The 17,478-nt window shown below is 42.9% G+C and overlaps 1 protein-coding gene across 4 annotated transcripts in view; it reads left to right on the top strand.

The window, feature by feature from the left end:
- LOC137429121 (mediator of RNA polymerase II transcription subunit 13-like) overlaps nucleotides 1-17,478 on the top strand; it is a 302,240-nt gene that overhangs the window by 137,793 nt on the left and 146,969 nt on the right. For all 4 annotated transcript variants that reach the window (XM_078779570.1, XM_078779572.1, XM_078779571.1 and 1 more), the window contains exons 13-14: nucleotides 13,883-13,992; nucleotides 14,247-14,358. In XM_078779570.1, the coding sequence (XP_078635696.1) occupies nucleotides 13,883-13,992; nucleotides 14,247-14,358 (222 nt within the window). The remainder of the gene's footprint in view (nucleotides 1-13,882; nucleotides 13,993-14,246; nucleotides 14,359-17,478) is intronic.

The following is a 17,478-nucleotide window of genomic DNA, read 5'->3' as shown; positions in this document are numbered from 1 at the left end:
ACATACCTACACACACACACACACACACACACACACACACACACACACACACACACACACACACACACACACACACACTATAGACACACACCATGCACATAACACGCACGCACACACACAACGCGCACACACCACATACACACTACACACACTACACACACACACACACACACACACACACACACACACACACACACACACACACACACACACACACACACACTATGGACACACACCATGCACGAAACACACAAGCGCACTCGCACACACACACAACGCACACACACACATGTACACATACCTATACACACACACACACACACACACACACACACACACACACACACACACACACAGACAGACACACACACGATACACATATACACACACGCACACACACACACACAATACACAATACACATACACACACACACAAATGAGATATTTCGTTTTCAAGTTAAAACCAGAAAATGATCCTTAAATATGCATGGCAAGAGTTGAGGGAACAAGGAGGAGGAATATGGAGTAAGTTTGAGGAATTCTTCACGTCTACAGGCAGTGGAAGCTCAGGTCGATAATAGGCAGAGCAGGGGCGGCCGATGGTGGACGAAGCATCCCCGTGTATGGAGTCGGGAACAGACGCATGGAATAACTGGCACTGGCGAGAGAATATTGCCGAGATGTTCATCCGGCACGTATCGGGCTCGACGAGGCTTGCGGGGCCGTTTACCCTTCACCCAGAGGCTTTCGAGCGGCCACCGAAGCAAACTCGATATGCAAAATTCCACAATATAAGCATCTGCTTTGTACAAACCCTCACCGGAGGTGGTAATCGACCATGATGCAGCGTACATTCTGCAGCTATCGTCACGCTGTTGTCTTCAAGCAACAATTCATTCTTATATTTGACTCCTGTTTCAAAATAGTTATTTTCTTCCAAATCGATTTCTCCTTTGCAGTCGGTAAAACACGCTTGCATTGTAAAATATGTGATCATAATATATATTACAGTTTGTGCCCTCATTGTTAATGTATTATTAAATGAAAGGGGAGTTATTGCTGAAAACCCTTTGGCATCGACACCCCCAAAGAACCCGCAACTCGTCGTTTCTCACTTTGTATCAAATAACTCTGGGACCATTTTGACAATGAATGAAGGAATGAATGAAATACGACCTTTGATTTTTATCTTCACCCTCAAAGGTGAACAGAGGTTGTTTTCACCCGTGTCTGTCTGTTTGTTTGTGAGCGGGATATCTCAAAAAGTTGCGGACGTATTCGGACATAATTTGGTGGAGACGTTGGGTGTGTAACGAGGACGAATTTATTCGATTTCGGTGAAAATCCAATCCGGATGCTGGAATTCATGGAGTGGGTCTTCACTTTTGAAAGAATAGCACAATATCTCAAAAAGTTGTGGACGAGTTATGACAAAACTTGGTGGATGAGTTGGTCAGGTGACAAGAAGAAGCCTATTAGATTTTGGTTCAGGTCTGGATCCAGATCTAATAATAATAATAATAATTCATTTATTTTGTATAGCGCTTTTCATGAAGCCCAAAGGCGCTTTGACAGAGTGGAAAACATAATGCATAACAATACATGAAAACAACAATTGCAAAAAGACAAGAATCAATAGGGAAATATTTAAAGCAAAAGGAGGGAGAAGGAGAAGAGATAGTCAGGGGTTAAATGCTGTGGGTTGAATGTTGAATGCAGTGTTGAACAGGTGGGTCTTTAGTGATGTTTTGAATGTGGTGAGTGAGGAGGAGTCTCTGATGGTGTGAGGTAGTGAGTTCCAGAGGGTGGGAGCAGCGATGGAGAAGGCCCTGTCCCCCCAGGATCTGAATTTGGTCCGGATGGAGGGGGTCAGGAGGTTGGTACCAGCAGAGCGGAGGTTGCGGGTGGGAGTGTGTCTGGAGAGGAGGTCAGCCAGGTAGGATGGGGCCAGGTTATGGAGGGCTTTGTATGTCAAGAGGAGGATTTTGTACTGGATTCTCTGGGGGATGGGGAGCCAGTGAAGCTTGTAAAGGACGGGGGTGATGTGGTCACGGGTCCGGGAATGGGTGAGAATTCTCGTTCTGGTCTACAAATTCGTGAGAGATCTGGTCTACAAAACGTAAACTGTTCATCCTGGGGGAGGTACACGCTCTCCCGAGTGCCATTCTCGTTCCCCTCGCCAGAGCAGAGGGTATTGCATTTGAGTCTGTTTGTCTGTTTGTTTGTCACCGGCCTACAGGTCACAATCCTAAACCGATCGTCACGAAACTTCACCAAGTTGTAGAGATCGTCCCAATTGAGAGGCCTATTGATTTTGAGGTCAAAGGTCATCTGGAGGTCATATTTCTAAAATCACCATTTTAATCCGATTGACTTGAAAATTGAACAGCATTTGCATATTGCCTCACTGAATTGGGAAACCAATTATTTTTGAGGTCAAAAGGTCAAAGGTCAACTCAAGGTCAAACTTCAAAAATCATAAATTTTCATTTGATTGACTTGAAAATCGAACAGCATTTGTATAGTGCCTCACTGAATTGGGAAACAAACTATTTTAAGGTCAAAAGGTCAACTCAAGCTCAAATTTCTAAAATCATTTTTCATCTGAAAAATTGTCACTTTTCATCCTATTGACCCGAGCTTTGATCAAGATCGTCAATTTTAATCTTGATGAAATGGACAATTTGCTGTATCAATGGAATTTTTTTTCCTTCGAGGTGGGAGCAGATTTTGCAAGTGTCGTGCTCTGCATGATGTCTTCTTGTTTGTTTGTTACTTGCAAAATCGAAGATTTTTCAAGTATATTGGTCGGTTGTGTTTGTGGTTCTGTCTGTTTGTTTGTCTGTCTGTCTGTTTGTTTGTTACTTGCAAAATCGAAGATTTTTCAAGTATATTGGTCGGTTGTGTTTGTGACTCTGTTAGTTTGTCACCGGCCTACAGGTCACAATTTTCAACCGATCTTCACCAAACTTCACCAAGTGGTAGAGTTGGTCAAATGCCAGAAGCCTATTGTTTTTGGGGTCAATAGGTCAAAAGGTCAACATAGGCCAAAGGTCACCAACTTTGCTAAATTTCTAAAATCCTCAATTTTCATCCGATTGACTTGAAATTTGAAGACCACTTGCATATCTGGTCATTGAATTCAACCACCAAGAATTTTTGAAGTCAACATAGGCCAAATGGTCAACATAGGCCAAATTTCTAAAATCCTCAATTTTCATCCAATTGACTTGAAATTTGGAGAGTACTTGCACATCTGGTCACTGAATTCAACCACCAAGTATTCTTGAGGTCAACATAGGCCAAATGGTCAACATAGGCCAAATTTCTAAAATCCTCAAATTTCATCCAATTGACTTGAAATTTGAAAAGGACTTGCATATCTCATCACTGAATTCAACCACAAATTATATTTTAGGTGAACATAGGCCAAAAGGTCAACATAGGCCAAATTTCTAAAATCCTCAATTTTCATCCAATTGACTTGAAATTTGAAGAGGACTTGCATATCTGGTCAATGAATTCAACCACCAAGTACCTTTGAGGTCAACATAGGCCAAAAGGTCAACATAGGCCAAATTTCTAAAATCCTCAATTTTCATCCAATTGACTTGAAATTTGAAGAGGACTTGCATATCTGGTCACTTAATTCAACCACAAACTATATTTGATGTCAACATAGGCCAAAAGGTCAACATAGGCCAAATTTCTAAAATCCTCAATTTTCATCCGATTGACTTGAAATTTGAATAGGACTTGCATATATCGTCACTGAATTCAACCACCTAGTATATTTGAGGTCAACATCGGAAGGTCAACATAGGCCACATTTCTAAAATCCTAAATTTTCATCTAATTGATGTGAAATTTGAAGAGGACTTGCATATCTGGTTACTGAATTCAACCACCAAGTATTTTTGAGGTCACCATACACCAAAAGGTCAACATAGGCCATCATGTATCATTGGAAAACTTTTGGGGGAGGGTGGATTTTGCAAGTATCATGCTATGCATGACGTTTTCTTGTTTGTTTGTTTGTTTGTCACCGGCCTACAGGTCACAATTTTCAACAGATCTTCACAAAACTTCACAAAGTGGTAGAGTTGGTCAAAAGCAAGAAACCTATTGTTTTGGGGGTCAATAGGTCAAAAGGTCAACATAGGCCAAAGGTCACCAACTTTGCTAAATTTCTAAAATCCTCAATTTTCATCCGATTGACTTGAAATTTGAAGAGGACTTGCATATCTGGTCACTAAATTCAACCAACAAGTATTTTTGAGGTCAACATAGGCCAGAAGGTCAACATAGGCCAAATTTCTAAAATCCTCAGTACTTGCATATCTGGTCACTGAATTCAACCACCAAGTATTTTTGAGGTCAACATAGGCCAAAAGGTCAACATAGGCCAAATTTCTAAAATCCTCAATTTTCATCCAATTGGCTTGAAATTTGAAGAGGACTTGCATAGCTGGTCACTGAATTCAACCACCAAGCATTTTTTAGGTCAGCATAGGCCAAATGGTCAACATAGGCCAAATTTCTAAAATCCTCAATTTTCATCCGATTGACTTGAAATTTGTAGAGGACTTGCATATCCTGTTACTGAATTCAACCACCAAGTATCTTTGAGGTCTACATAGGCCAAAAGGTCAACATAGGCCAAATTTCTAAAATCCACAATTTTCATCCAATTGACTTGAAATTTGAAGAGGACTTGCATATCTGGTCACTGAATTCAACCACGTATTAGATTTTAGGTAAACACAGGCCAGAAGGTCAACATCGGCGAAATTTCTAAAATCACCAATTTTCATTTGATTGACTTGAACTTCCAAGAGGATTTATATGTACACAAAGAATTAAGTTAAGCACCCCCCCCCGTTTTTTTACAACCTCGCACATTACAAGTTTGTTGTCGTCAAAACAGTGTAATATACCCATGATATTGCTATATTTTCTGGAGAAGTGATATTATGGTCACATAAAAACATATCAATCATGCCGTTTTCAATATTTTATTCTGAATAATTTAAGGTGAAATTATTTGGGAATTTTAGGCATATTTTCACCTCAATTTAAGTATGGAGCTATAGGTCCATCACGGACAGTGTGGATGACGTTTATGTTTTCTAACGTACAGTCATTGTTCTGAGAAGACCTCTAGCGATCTTTGCGTTAATAACGTGTGTAGGACCCACGTGATCGGATCACTGACTCAACCAATCACTTTTTTTCACTTTGATCACTCAATTTCATCAATGGATAATTGCTAATGTCATACCAATCATTATTTGATCTCACATACCTTAGAATATATGCCAATGTATACATATACACAAAGAATATATATTAGGGGGTGCTTACCTTAATTCGTTGTGTAGGGGTGCTTAACTTAATTCTTTGTGTATATATGGTCACTGAATTCAACCACCATCTATTTTTGAGGTCAACATCGGCCAAAAGGTCAATATAGGCCAAATTTTTAATATCCTCAATTTTCATCCGATTGACTTGAAAATTGAACAGCATTTGCACATTGAGTCACTAAATAGGGAAACTAACTATTTTTGAGGTCAAAATGTCAAAGGTCAACTCAAGGTCAACCTTCCAAAATCATCATTTTTCATCTGAAAAATCATCACTTTTCATCCTGTTGACCCGAGCTTTGATCAAGATTGTAAATTTTAATCTTCATGAAATGGACAATTTGCTGTGTGTTTGGAAAACTTTTTTGGGGTGGGGGGGGGGGGGGCGGATTTTGCAAGTATTGTGCTACGCATGACGTCTTCTTGCTTGTCTGTTTGTTTGTCACTGGCCTACAGGTCACAATTTTCAACCGATCTTCACGAAACTTCACCAAATGGTAGAGTTGGCCAAAAGCAAGAAGCCTATTGTTTTTGGGGTCAATAGGTCAAAAGGTCAACATAGGCCAAAGGTCACCAACTTTGCTAAATTTCTAAAATCCTCAATTTTCATCCAATTGACTTGAAATTTGAAGAGTACTTGCATATCTGGTCACTGAATTCAACCACCAAGTATTTTTGAGGTCACCATAGGCCAAAAGGTCAACATAGGCCAAATTTCTACAATCTTGTAGAAATTGTTTATCTCTTTGGAGATTGTTTATCTCTTTGGAGAGATCTCGCGAGATCACGGCGAGGTCACGTCTTTTCGAAGCTGCTCCATGCGCTCACGCTCTCGAAGCTAAGTGATCTATCACAATCGTGTTTTTGTCGAGACTGTATCTATCTTTCGGTGTGTGTACCTATAGCGTATCTTTTGGAAAATTTTCGGTGCTAATTTTTCGTACACGTATACACAATCGTCGGTTAATGGTATCGAGTATTCTGCGGCCTAGTACTCGTAGGCTTAGACTACCGTACCGTCTCCGACCTTGTGGTTTTTTCTCTCAGCGATTCGTCGAATGCGCTGAAATTATTTTCGTTCTCTGTTTCGTACCAGTCGTTCACCCCGTACCTCCTTGTTTAATATCTGTACTCACAAACAAAAAAAAAAACCCCCCCAAAAAATATTTCCTTCCCAGGTCTTATTCGTTTCTTTGTTGTTCTTTTTGTTCGTTCGTTCTTCGTTCGCGATCACGCGGCTAGAAATGTATAATCTCTCCCCTGAACAACTATTTTCTCTCATATATTATAACACCCTTTTCTTCTTTTCCTACAAAAGGATGCTTTCGTCTTGCTCACCAAATCTATTCATTCCAAAAAATATATATAATACCATCTCTTACAGTTCCTCCTTTCTACATTCCCTAAACTATCCAGAACTCCACCCCTCCTCCAGTGTCCTCAAACGTATTTTTGACTCGAAGGTCTCAAACTCATTTTGCAAAAAATGTTCGTTTCCCATGAATCGTACACTTTTCAAAATCCAATCTCACCCCTCCCCTCCAAATCCTCCCCATCACCCATCCCTTTCAAATCTCCCCCCTTTCCCCTTCCCTCCCCTCCCTCCTAAACTCCCCCCACACCCCTCCCCTCCGAGACTCTCCCTCGCTCCTCCCCTCCTAGACTCCCCTCTCACCCCTCCTCCTCAAAGCATCCTCCCTGCTTCTTCCCCCTTCCAACTTTCACCTTCATCTCCCCAAACCTTCTGCCTCGCTCTTCCCCCTCCTCAAATAACACCTCACTGTGCCTCACCCAATCTCCATCAAACCTTTTGTTCGCCCCATTCTTCCCTTTCTCCAAGCTATTCTGAAATCTCTGAAATCTCTGACACACCTTCAACAGCTCTCCCTACCTCTTTCTCCTCTTCCACATCTTACCCTACCCCTCCCCCCCCTGTTCTGGACCCGATGCTCCCCCTTCCTCTTCATTAATGGTATGGACCTCAAACATCCGGGGCCTTCGCTCAAACTTGACTGACCTCTCCATACAGGTTGCTTCTGACAAACCAGATGTGATCTGCTTTACAGAAACTTTCCTCCTTCATGATGTCTCTGATGTCTTGGTATCTCTCCCAGGTTACTCCCTCCTCCGGTATGATAGACCTGAGCCTCGTCCTGGAGGTGGGGTTGCTATCTTTATAAAAAACTCTCTTCCTCACTCGCCCTCCACTGCCCTCTCTCCACCTCACCCCCAGGAATACCTTTGGCTACGGCTTCCCCTTCGCTCCCACCTTTTGTTCATATGTGTGTTGTACCGTCCACCAAACAGCTATGACTCCATCTACATCTCACTGTCTGATAATATGGACCAACTTCTATCTACCCATCCCAACTCTCTCTTCCTCATATGTGGTGATTTCAATTGTCACCATGCCAGTTGGCTGGGGGTGGGTACCTCTCTCACCAGCCATGGCTCTTCAGCAAAGGACTTCTGCGACTCACTGGGACTGACACAATCTGTCAATTTCCCGACCCGGATCTCAGTCAACGGAGCATCTTCTCTTCTGGATTTGGTTATGACAAACTTCCCTGAAAATGTCTGCTGCTCTTCTTCTGCTCCAATCGGCTCATCTGATCATGTGCTTGTCAAAGTGGACATCTCTCTGACCATTCTCAGAGAGCCTCCTCAGCGTCGCCGAGTCTGGCATTTCACTCAGGCCAACTGGCACGGTCTAGCAGCCATCAATCATCTGGACTGGTCTCCCATCTCTACCGCCTCTGACATCAACTCATCCTGGGAATTCTTTCAAAGTAAATTGCTCTCTCTCATGCACAGATTTATACCATCTCGTCTTCAGTTGTCATACCCTTCCTCCCGTCCATGGTACACGGAATCTTGTGGTGAGGCTGTTGCCCTGAAACAACTTGCTTTCGTCTCCTGGAAAGCAAATCCAACGGAAGGAAATCTCATTTCCTTTCACAAAGCCCGAAACAAGTGTGTGTCCACCCTCAGGAGAGCCAGGAAACAATATCTCACCATTCTCAAGACCGAACTCTCTTATCTGTCTCCCTCTTCCAAATCCTGGTGGCGTCTGGTCAAATCTGTTTCTGGTGTTTGTTCCCCCTCCATCCCCTCCCTCACCTCAAACGGCTTAACGGCTGACTCCGCACGTGAAAAAGCTGAATGCCTCAACTCTGTGTTTGCCTCTAAATCTTGTGTCCCAAACCCATCCCTCTCTGTACCCACCGTACCCAGTCGTACCCAGCTGCTCCTGGACTCTGTGTCCTTTCCTCCTGACAAGGTGGAAAAGTTTCTGTCAACCCTCGACTCTGATTCTGCAACTGGTCCTGACGGCATCAGCCCACGGGTCCTAAAATCATGTTCTTCTGCTCTTTCACTCCCTCTTTCTGTTCTCTTCACCCTCTCTTTTGCTCAAGGTCATCTGCCATCTGCTTGGAAATCAGCCAACATCACCGGTTTGCACAAAAAAGGTGCAAAAACAGATCCCAGCAACTACAGACCAATCAGCCTTCTCTCAATTATCAGCAAAGTCATGGAATCCATCATTGCTTCAGATATTAAATCTTTCCTCTTCTCCAATGGCTTGATCTCTGATCATCAATTTGGTTTCAGACCTGGTCACTCTACTCTGGACATGCTGCTTCTGCTTTCTCAACAATGGATGGAGGTCCTCAACGCCAAACAGGAAATTAGAGCTGTCTCCCTTGACATTTCACGTGCCTTCCATACGGTCTGGCACCCTGCTCTGCTCACCAAACTCTCCTCCTTTGGTATCCATGGAAATCTCCACGCATGGCTGGCGGACTTCCTCTCTGGTCGTAGTCAACGTGTGGCCCTGAATGGGTTTCTCTCATCTCCTCTTCCTGTTCAGGCTGGAGTTCCCCAAGGTAGTGTTCTGGGCCCTGTGCTTTTTCTGGTCTTCATCAATGATCTCTCTGACTCTCTTGAAAATCCTCTCTATCTCTTTGCTGACGACTCTACTCTCTGTCGCTCTATTCCTCATCCCTCAGATCGGCAGTCTGCAGCCTCCTCACTCTCTGCAGACCTGGACAAAATCACAGACTGGTCAAACAAGTGGAACATGTCTTTCAATCCTGACAAATCTCACACTCTTACAATGTCTCTCCGAAAGGACCGACTGGACAACCCTCCCATCTACTTTCTCAACAATCCTCTCCAAGAAGTTCTGTCGCTCAAGCTTTTGGGTCTCACTATCTGCCATGATCTTTCTTGGGAAAACCACATTTCCAAGCTGGCCTCCAAAGCCAGTCGCCGACTGGGCATCCTCCGTCGTGCGAAGTCCTTCCTTGGCACACCTGAGCTCCTCACCACATACAAGGCTTTCATCCGCAGCTCAATGGAATACTGTTCCCCCCTCTGGGGGCTGGTGCCTTGCTCGGCTGGCCTCACACCTTGCTCGGCTTCACGCTGTTGAGGCCAAAGCTTTCAGAATCATTGGAATCTCCTGCGATGTAGTCAACACCGAGGGCCTTTCACTCACTCACCGCAGGCAGGTTGGTGGTCTTTCTGTCTTCTACCGACTCCTCTCCGGCCTTGCTCCCCCAGCTCTCTCTGTGCTCTGTCCCCCCAATATTCCTTCAGGTCGCACAAAATCTGCCTGCAACCCTCTTATGGTTAAACTGCCAAAGTCTAGGCTCTCTGCTCACCTTCACTCTTTCATTCCCCTTTTCTCCCGCCTCTGGAACAAACTCCCCCACTCCCTTCAATCCCACTCCTCCCTCCAGGTCTTTAAAACAGCTGTTCACCACCATCTCTTATCTTCCCCCATCGAAAACCTTGATCTTTTCTACCCCCGGTAATTCACCCCAGAGTCCTTGCAGTGTTCCTCTCCCACCCCAGAGTCCTGAATATGTTTTATTCCTCTCCCACCTCCCCCCAAGTCCTCCCGATGTCCCTGCTCTCAAATGTTGTGTTTGTGTCCTTCCCCCTCTTCCCCCTCTCTTTTGTGTCCTTCCCCCTCTCTCCCCATCTTGTCTGCCGCTCCCCTTGTTTTTTGTGTTTTGTGTGTCGGTTTGTCTTTTTGTGTGATTAATGTTTGCTCTTTCACGAGCCTCGATCTTGTATACCAAAAAAACAAACAAAAAAATTCCTCAATTTTCATCCAATTGACTTGAAATTTGAAGAGTACTTGCATATCTGGTCACTGAATTCAACCACCAAGTATTTTTTTAGGTCAACATAGTCCAAAATGTCAACATAGGCCAAATTTCTAAAATCCTCAATTTTCATCCGATTAACTTGAAAATTGAACAGCATTTGCATATCTGCTCACTGAATTCACCCACCAAGTATTTTTGAGGTCAACATCGGCCAAAAGGTCAACATAGGCCTAATTTCTAAAATCCTAAATTTTCATCCAATTGACTTGAAATTTGAAGAGGACTTGCATATCTGGTCACTGAATTCAACCACAAATTATATTTAGGTGAACATAGGCCAAAAGGTCAACATAGGCCAAATTTCTAAAATCCTCAATTTTCATCCGATTGACTTGCAATTTGAAGAGCACTTGCATATCTGGTCACTGAATTCAACCACCAAGTATTTTTTGAGGTCAACATCGGCCAAAAGGTCAACATAGGTCAACTTTCTAAAATCCTCAATTTTCATCTGATTGGAAATTATTTGAAGAGCAGTTGCATATCTGGTCATTGAATTCAACCACAAATAATATTTTCGGTGAATATAGGCCAAAAGATCAACATAAGCCAAGTTTCAAAAATCCTCAATTTTCATCCGATTGACTTGAAATTTGAAGAGGACTTGCATATCTGGTCACTGAATTCAACCACCAAGTATATTTGAGGTCAACATGGGCCAAAAGGTCAACATGGGCCACATTTCTAAAATCCTCAATTTTCATCTGATTGACTTGAAATTTGAAGAGGACTTGCATATCTGGTCACTGAATTCAACCACGTATTATATTTTAGGTAAACACAGGCCAAAAGGTCAACATTGGCCAAATTTCTAAAATCACCCATTTTCATTTGATTGACTTGAACTTCTTAGAGGATTTATATATATGGTCACTGAATTCAACCACCATCTATTTTTGAGGTCAACATAGGCCAAAAGGTCAACATAGGCCAAATTTTTAATATCCTCAATTTTCATCCGATTGACTTGAAAATTGAACAGCATTTGTATAGTGCCTCATTGAATTGGGAAACAAACTACTTTAAGGTCAAAAGGTCAAAGGCCAACCCAAGGTCAACCTTCCAAAATCATTTTTAACTGATAAATCGTAAATTTTCATCCTGTTGTCCCGAGCTTTGATCAAGATTGTAAATTCTAATCTTCATGAAATGGACAATTTTCTGTATCAATTGAAAACTTTGGGGGGGTGGGGGGGGGGGGGGATTTTGCAAGTATCCTGCAACGCATGACGTCTTCTTGTTTGTTTCTTTGTTTGTCACCGGCCTGCAGGTCACAATATTTAACCAATCTTCACGAAACTTCACCAAATGGTAGAGTTGGTCATAAGCAAGAAGCCTATTGTTTTGGGGGGCAAAAGGTCTAAACGTCAACATAGGCAAAAGGTCACCAACTTTGTCAAATTTCTAAAATCCTCAATTTTCATCCGATTGACTTGAAATTGGAAGAGGACTTGCATATCTGGTCACTGAATTCAACCACCAAGTATGTTTGAGGTCAACATAGGCCGAATTTCTAAAATCATCAATTTTCATCCGATTGACTTGAAATTTGAAGAGCATTTGCATATCTGGTTACTGAATTCAACCACAAATTATATTTTTGGTGAATATAGGCCAAAAGGTCAACATAGGCCGAATTTCTAAAATCATCAATTTTCATCCGATTGTCTTTAAATTCTAAGAGGATTTGCATATATGGTGACTGAATTCAACCACCAACTATTTTTGAGGTCAACATAGGCCAAGTTTCAAAAATCCTCAATTTTCATCCGATTGACTTGAAAATTGAACAGCATTTGCACATTGAGTCACTAAATAGGGAAACTAACTATTTTTGAGGTCAAAAGGTCAAAGATCAACTCAAGGTCAACCTTCCAAAATCACCATTTTTCATCTGAAAAATCGTCACTTTTCTTCCTATTGACCCGAGCTTTGATCAAGATTGTCATTTTGATCTTGATGAAATGGACAATTTGCTGTATCAGTGGGAAAAAAAAAATTCTTGGGTGGGGGGGGGGGGGGGGGGAGGCGTATTTTGCAAGTATTGTGCTCTGCATGACGTCTTCTTGTTTGTTTGTTTTTCCGCACAGAATAAATATGATTTTCTCTGCAACCGTTGGTTCGATTGACAGGAAATTTTCACCGTAGGTGCAATTCCACCTGTATAATTATTTAATGATAATTATGACGCCATCAGTCACGTGGTTTGGCCGCCATCATGGAAAAACCGAGAAAATTTGCACCTCTATATCTCCGAAAACGCTGCATAGAAAAAATGGAGACATGGCTCATTGTAAAGATCTCTCCATGTGGATTAACATATGTTAATGATGATGTCATAGCTGCCTCCATTATGACGTCATAATTCGACAAGTACAAAGCTTCATCCGATTAAGATGAAATTTCTTGAGCATCATCTAGGGATAAATTGGTGGAGAAAAAAAATTAACGATGACGTTATCGGTCATGTGGTTCGCCCGCCATATTTGTTTTAACACAAAAGCCTGAAAGAAACACTGAAAACACGTCCTGCCGAGTGTCTGCTGTCTTTTATTGCTCTTTCTTGTTACCCTCGCCTCAGGAGAGGTTATTGCATTTGAGTCCGTCTGTCTGTCTGTTTATTTGTCTGTTTGTCCGCACAGAATAAATATGATTTTCTCTGCAACTGTTGGTCTGAGTGACAGGAAATTTTCACCATAGGTGCAACTCCACCTGTAGAATTTTTAATGATAATTATGACGTCATAGGTGACGTGGTTCGGCCGCCATCTTGGAAAAACCGAAAAACTTTGCACCTCTATATCACCGAAAGCGCTGAATAGGAAAAAAATTAATACATGGCTCATTGTAAAGAACTCTCCATGGGGAATAAAATATGTTCATAATGATGTCATAGGTTCCTCCATGATGACGTCATAATTCGACAAGTATAAAACTTCATCCTATCAAGATGAAAAATTTCTTGAGCGTCATATAGGCATAAATTGGTGGAGAAAAAAACAGATGTTGATGATTGGTCACGTGGTTCTGCCACCATATTTGTTTTCACACAAAAGCCTTAAAAACCACTGAAAGCACATCCTGGCGAGGGTCTGCAATCTCTGATTGCTCTTTCTTGTTATTTCTGTTTTACCAACAGTGATTTTAATTTTGCTCATTGCTAATGCACTTTGTAATTTTTCTGGTGATTGACCAAGTAACCTCTTTGTGTTCCCAAATGGATGTTGTGATCGGGGTGTGTAAGAATATTATGTCTACTGCTGTGCTTGTAAATTCTTCCATGTCGTGCTGAAAGGGGAGGCACACCCTCCCTCCCTTCACTCCTCTCAACCTCCAGATCCTTGCCGCCGACCCTCCTCTACCAGCCTTACCTGCATCGAAATCCTGCAGGTATCTATGAAGGACCTGGACAACCTGTTTGACAACTCGGATGATGATGAAACAACGGTGAGCTTTTTTTTTGGTTGTCTCAGCGGATCCTTGTCCTCTCTCACAAACTGTTAACGTTGTTAATTTCTCTAGTTTTGAGTTCGATGAACCTTGTCCTCGAAAGGAAGCAAGTTTTTCTTCTGTCCGATGGCTTGCATTGTTTACCTTGCCTGTCCTGAGTTATAATGATGCCTTTTTACTGCTCCTTGGTGCCACTGCATCATTTTACAAACTTTCAGTGAATGTTACAACATCCGTGTGTCACTACACAGCTCACCTCCCCAGTGGCTCCCAAATCCAATGCGGTGCCCACAGAGGACCGGCCTGGACCGAAGGAGGCCCGCCTTCCCACCGCAACTACGGCCATATCTGCTTGCACCCTGAGTCAGTTTTTTGTTTTTTTTGGCAATCTCTCTTGTGTTCTTTCATGTGATTGGTTGCTGTGGATTATTAATCTGTTAACATTTGTTGTTCCACCTTTTGCAACAGTTTTAAGTGACATCTGATGCAGGTATTGTTTTTTGAGTGTGAACACTGAGGAAACCTCAGTTGGGCTAGAACTCTGGTGTTGGGCTAGCGGCTAGGGTGCCGGCTTAGGATCCTAGGATCCTGGGTTTGAATCCCGGTCGATCGCTGAATTAACGCCAGGGGGGTTGACTCAGCCTGTCATCCTTCCGAGGTCGGCTAATTGAGTACCAGTTCACTGGTAATTCCCTGTTTGTCGTTAAAGGCGGCAAAAAGGGTTGGCGTCAGGAAGGGCATCCGGCCGTAAAACGTTGCTTCAAAAAGGGGACCAAAAAACAACAACAACCATGGTTCCCGAAAAAGGCCAACCCCCGCTTTGCGGGGAAAAATGGCCTCTAAAGGTGGTTATATATTTTTTATAACACTGAGGAAAGGTGAGGAATGCGGTCATTAACCCTCTTTTTCAGGAGGTTACTGAACTTCCTATGTACGGATGGCACGGACACTCCATAGGTTTATTCAACAATAATCCTCTAAAAAATCGACCAAGATACAAACTTATCAACCAATAAAGTAACTCCCAGTTGTCTGTGGGAGATTTCACATCCAACAACAACAACAACAACAACATGCATTTTACGGCCATTTTCCCTGCTAGAGCGGGGTTTAGCCTTGCGGTCCCCTCCCTCCCATGACAATCTTCTCCATTTTGCCCTATTTTCTGCATCTCTCCTTGTTAACCCCCTTGCCCGCATTTCTTCTTCCACCATCTTTAGCCAAGTATTTCTCGGTCTTCCCCGTCCTCTACTTCCTTCTACATTCATTTCCATCACTCTTCTCAACCAGTAACTTTCATCCTTCCTCAACACATGACCAAACCATCTCAGCCTTTCTCTTCACAGCATCAATCACAGGCTCTATTCCCATAATCTTTCGCAATTCATCATTTGTCTTCCTCTCTCTCAACGATACTCCACACATCCACCGAACCATTCGCATTTCCACCCTTTCCTGCCTTCGTTGCTGCTCTACGTTCATTACCCATGTTTCGCTCCCATAAATCATAACACTTCTCACACATGCAGCATACCCCTTTCCCTTCAGCTTCAACGACACACCCCTCCTCATCAGCACGCCACTCAGTTCCCGAAACTTCTTCCATGCACATCTCACTCTCGCAACCGTTGCCGAGTCTGATCCACCTTCTCCATTCAGCATGTCTCCGAGGTAGCAAAATGTTTTCACACCTTCAAGCTTCACGCCGTGTCCAAGATCCAACTCAACATTTCCTCCATCTGCAGCTCCCTCTGTGCACACCTTACATTTGAATGCAGCTGCCACACTGGTTAATGACCCTCACAGACCACTACATTTTTGATGAACCCACTCAGCACACATTGTACATTGAATGGAGTTCACTCTGACACCCTTCCTGCACACAGCACATGGCCACTTCCCAGTTCTTTCCACCTCACCACATGCTTTACCACTTGCCATCACCTTCGTCTTTCCTATATTCACCTTCAGACCTTTTGTCTCCATACATTCCTTCCACTTGTTCATCTTTTCCTTCAGTCCATCCATACTTTCCACAATCAACACCAGATCATCTGCGTACAACAACTCCCACGGTAAACCCTCCTTTACGTTCTGAGCCAGCACCTCCATCACAGCTACAAATAGTAGTGGACTTAGTACCCACCCTTGATGCACTCCCACCTTCACCTCAAACTCACCACTGTTCCCGTCCTTCGTCCTTACAGCTGTGCGCGTTCTTTTGTACATTGCCGTCACTACTCTGATCAACCATTCCTCCACTTCTAACTTCCTCAATGCCCATGTCAATACTTCGCGTGGAACCCTATCGAATGCTTTCTCCAGATCAACAAACCCAAGAAACAACTTATTCCTCTTCTCCATGTACTTCTCCTGCAACTGCCTCACAATAAAGAGCGCGTCTGTCGTTCCTCTTCCTGGCATAAATCCAAACTGCATTTCGTCGATCTTCACCTTCTTCCTTATCCTCCTCTCCACACCCTTTCCAATACCTTCATTCCATGCTCCAATAACTTTATCGCTCGGTACGAGCCACACTCCAGAGGGCCACCTTTCCCCTTGTATAGAGGGACGAGGGTACTCAGTTCCCAAACCACTGGAATGCGGCCTTCTTTCACCACCAGATTGTAGATCTCTGTCATTCTCTTCACCCCCCAACTTCCTGCTGCCTTCAACATATCTCCCACAACTCCCGGCGGCCTTCCCGCTTTTCTACTCTTCATTGCTTTTATCGCCTCCTCAACCTCCTTCTCAGTTATCTTCTCTGCCGGTCCTAAAACTGGGTTACTCTCTATGTTGCCATCCCATTCATTCTCTGTATTCAAATGTGTACACAGGGTACACATTTCACATCCAACAACACATATTAAATCTTTGGACATCTTTGCTGAGCTACAAAACTAACCGACTCAAGATAGCCAGATTGTAATTCTGTTCTTCTTCTTCTTCTTCCTTTCTTACAGTGTAACTCAAAATTGGTTTAGGCTAAGGACTTGATTTAAACACTAATTCACTGCATTTTATAGTGGGAAGGTCCATGACTACTTAAATTTTTCACAACTTGAATAGATGAGCCAATGCATTCTGTATTTTCTGCAGTTGTTGAATCGGGAATTTTGGAAGGCCGTAGAGTAAGACATGAACTAATTGTTCAGTGGCCCGTTTTGTTAAGTATTGTCTAATAGATCGAAGATTGCGAAGGGTGTTGTAAGCTAGTTTCACGAAAATAGCCACGTGTAACCCCATTGTCATTTTGGAGTCGAAGATCACCCCCAGAATCCTTGCCCAATCGACTGGTGCAATGCGAGCGTAACCGAACTTAACGTGGGGGACATTGACTTTAGCAAGCTGTGACCTTGAGCCTAAAAGAAGGAACTCAGTCTGCTCATCATTGAGTTTTAAATAGCTACGATTCATCCAGTCCCGGATATCAGTAATACAAGCTTCAACTTGTACGATCCATTTCTCAACCTCCTCTCTTGT

This window comes from Myxine glutinosa, chromosome 6 (genome assembly GCF_964187855.1).
Source record: "Myxine glutinosa chromosome 6, kmMyxGlut1.1, whole genome shotgun sequence".
Taxonomy (NCBI): Eukaryota; Metazoa; Chordata; class Myxini; order Myxiniformes; family Myxinidae; genus Myxine; species Myxine glutinosa.
Note: the sequence above shows the minus strand (reverse complement) of the source record. Positions and strands in the feature narration are given on the sequence as shown.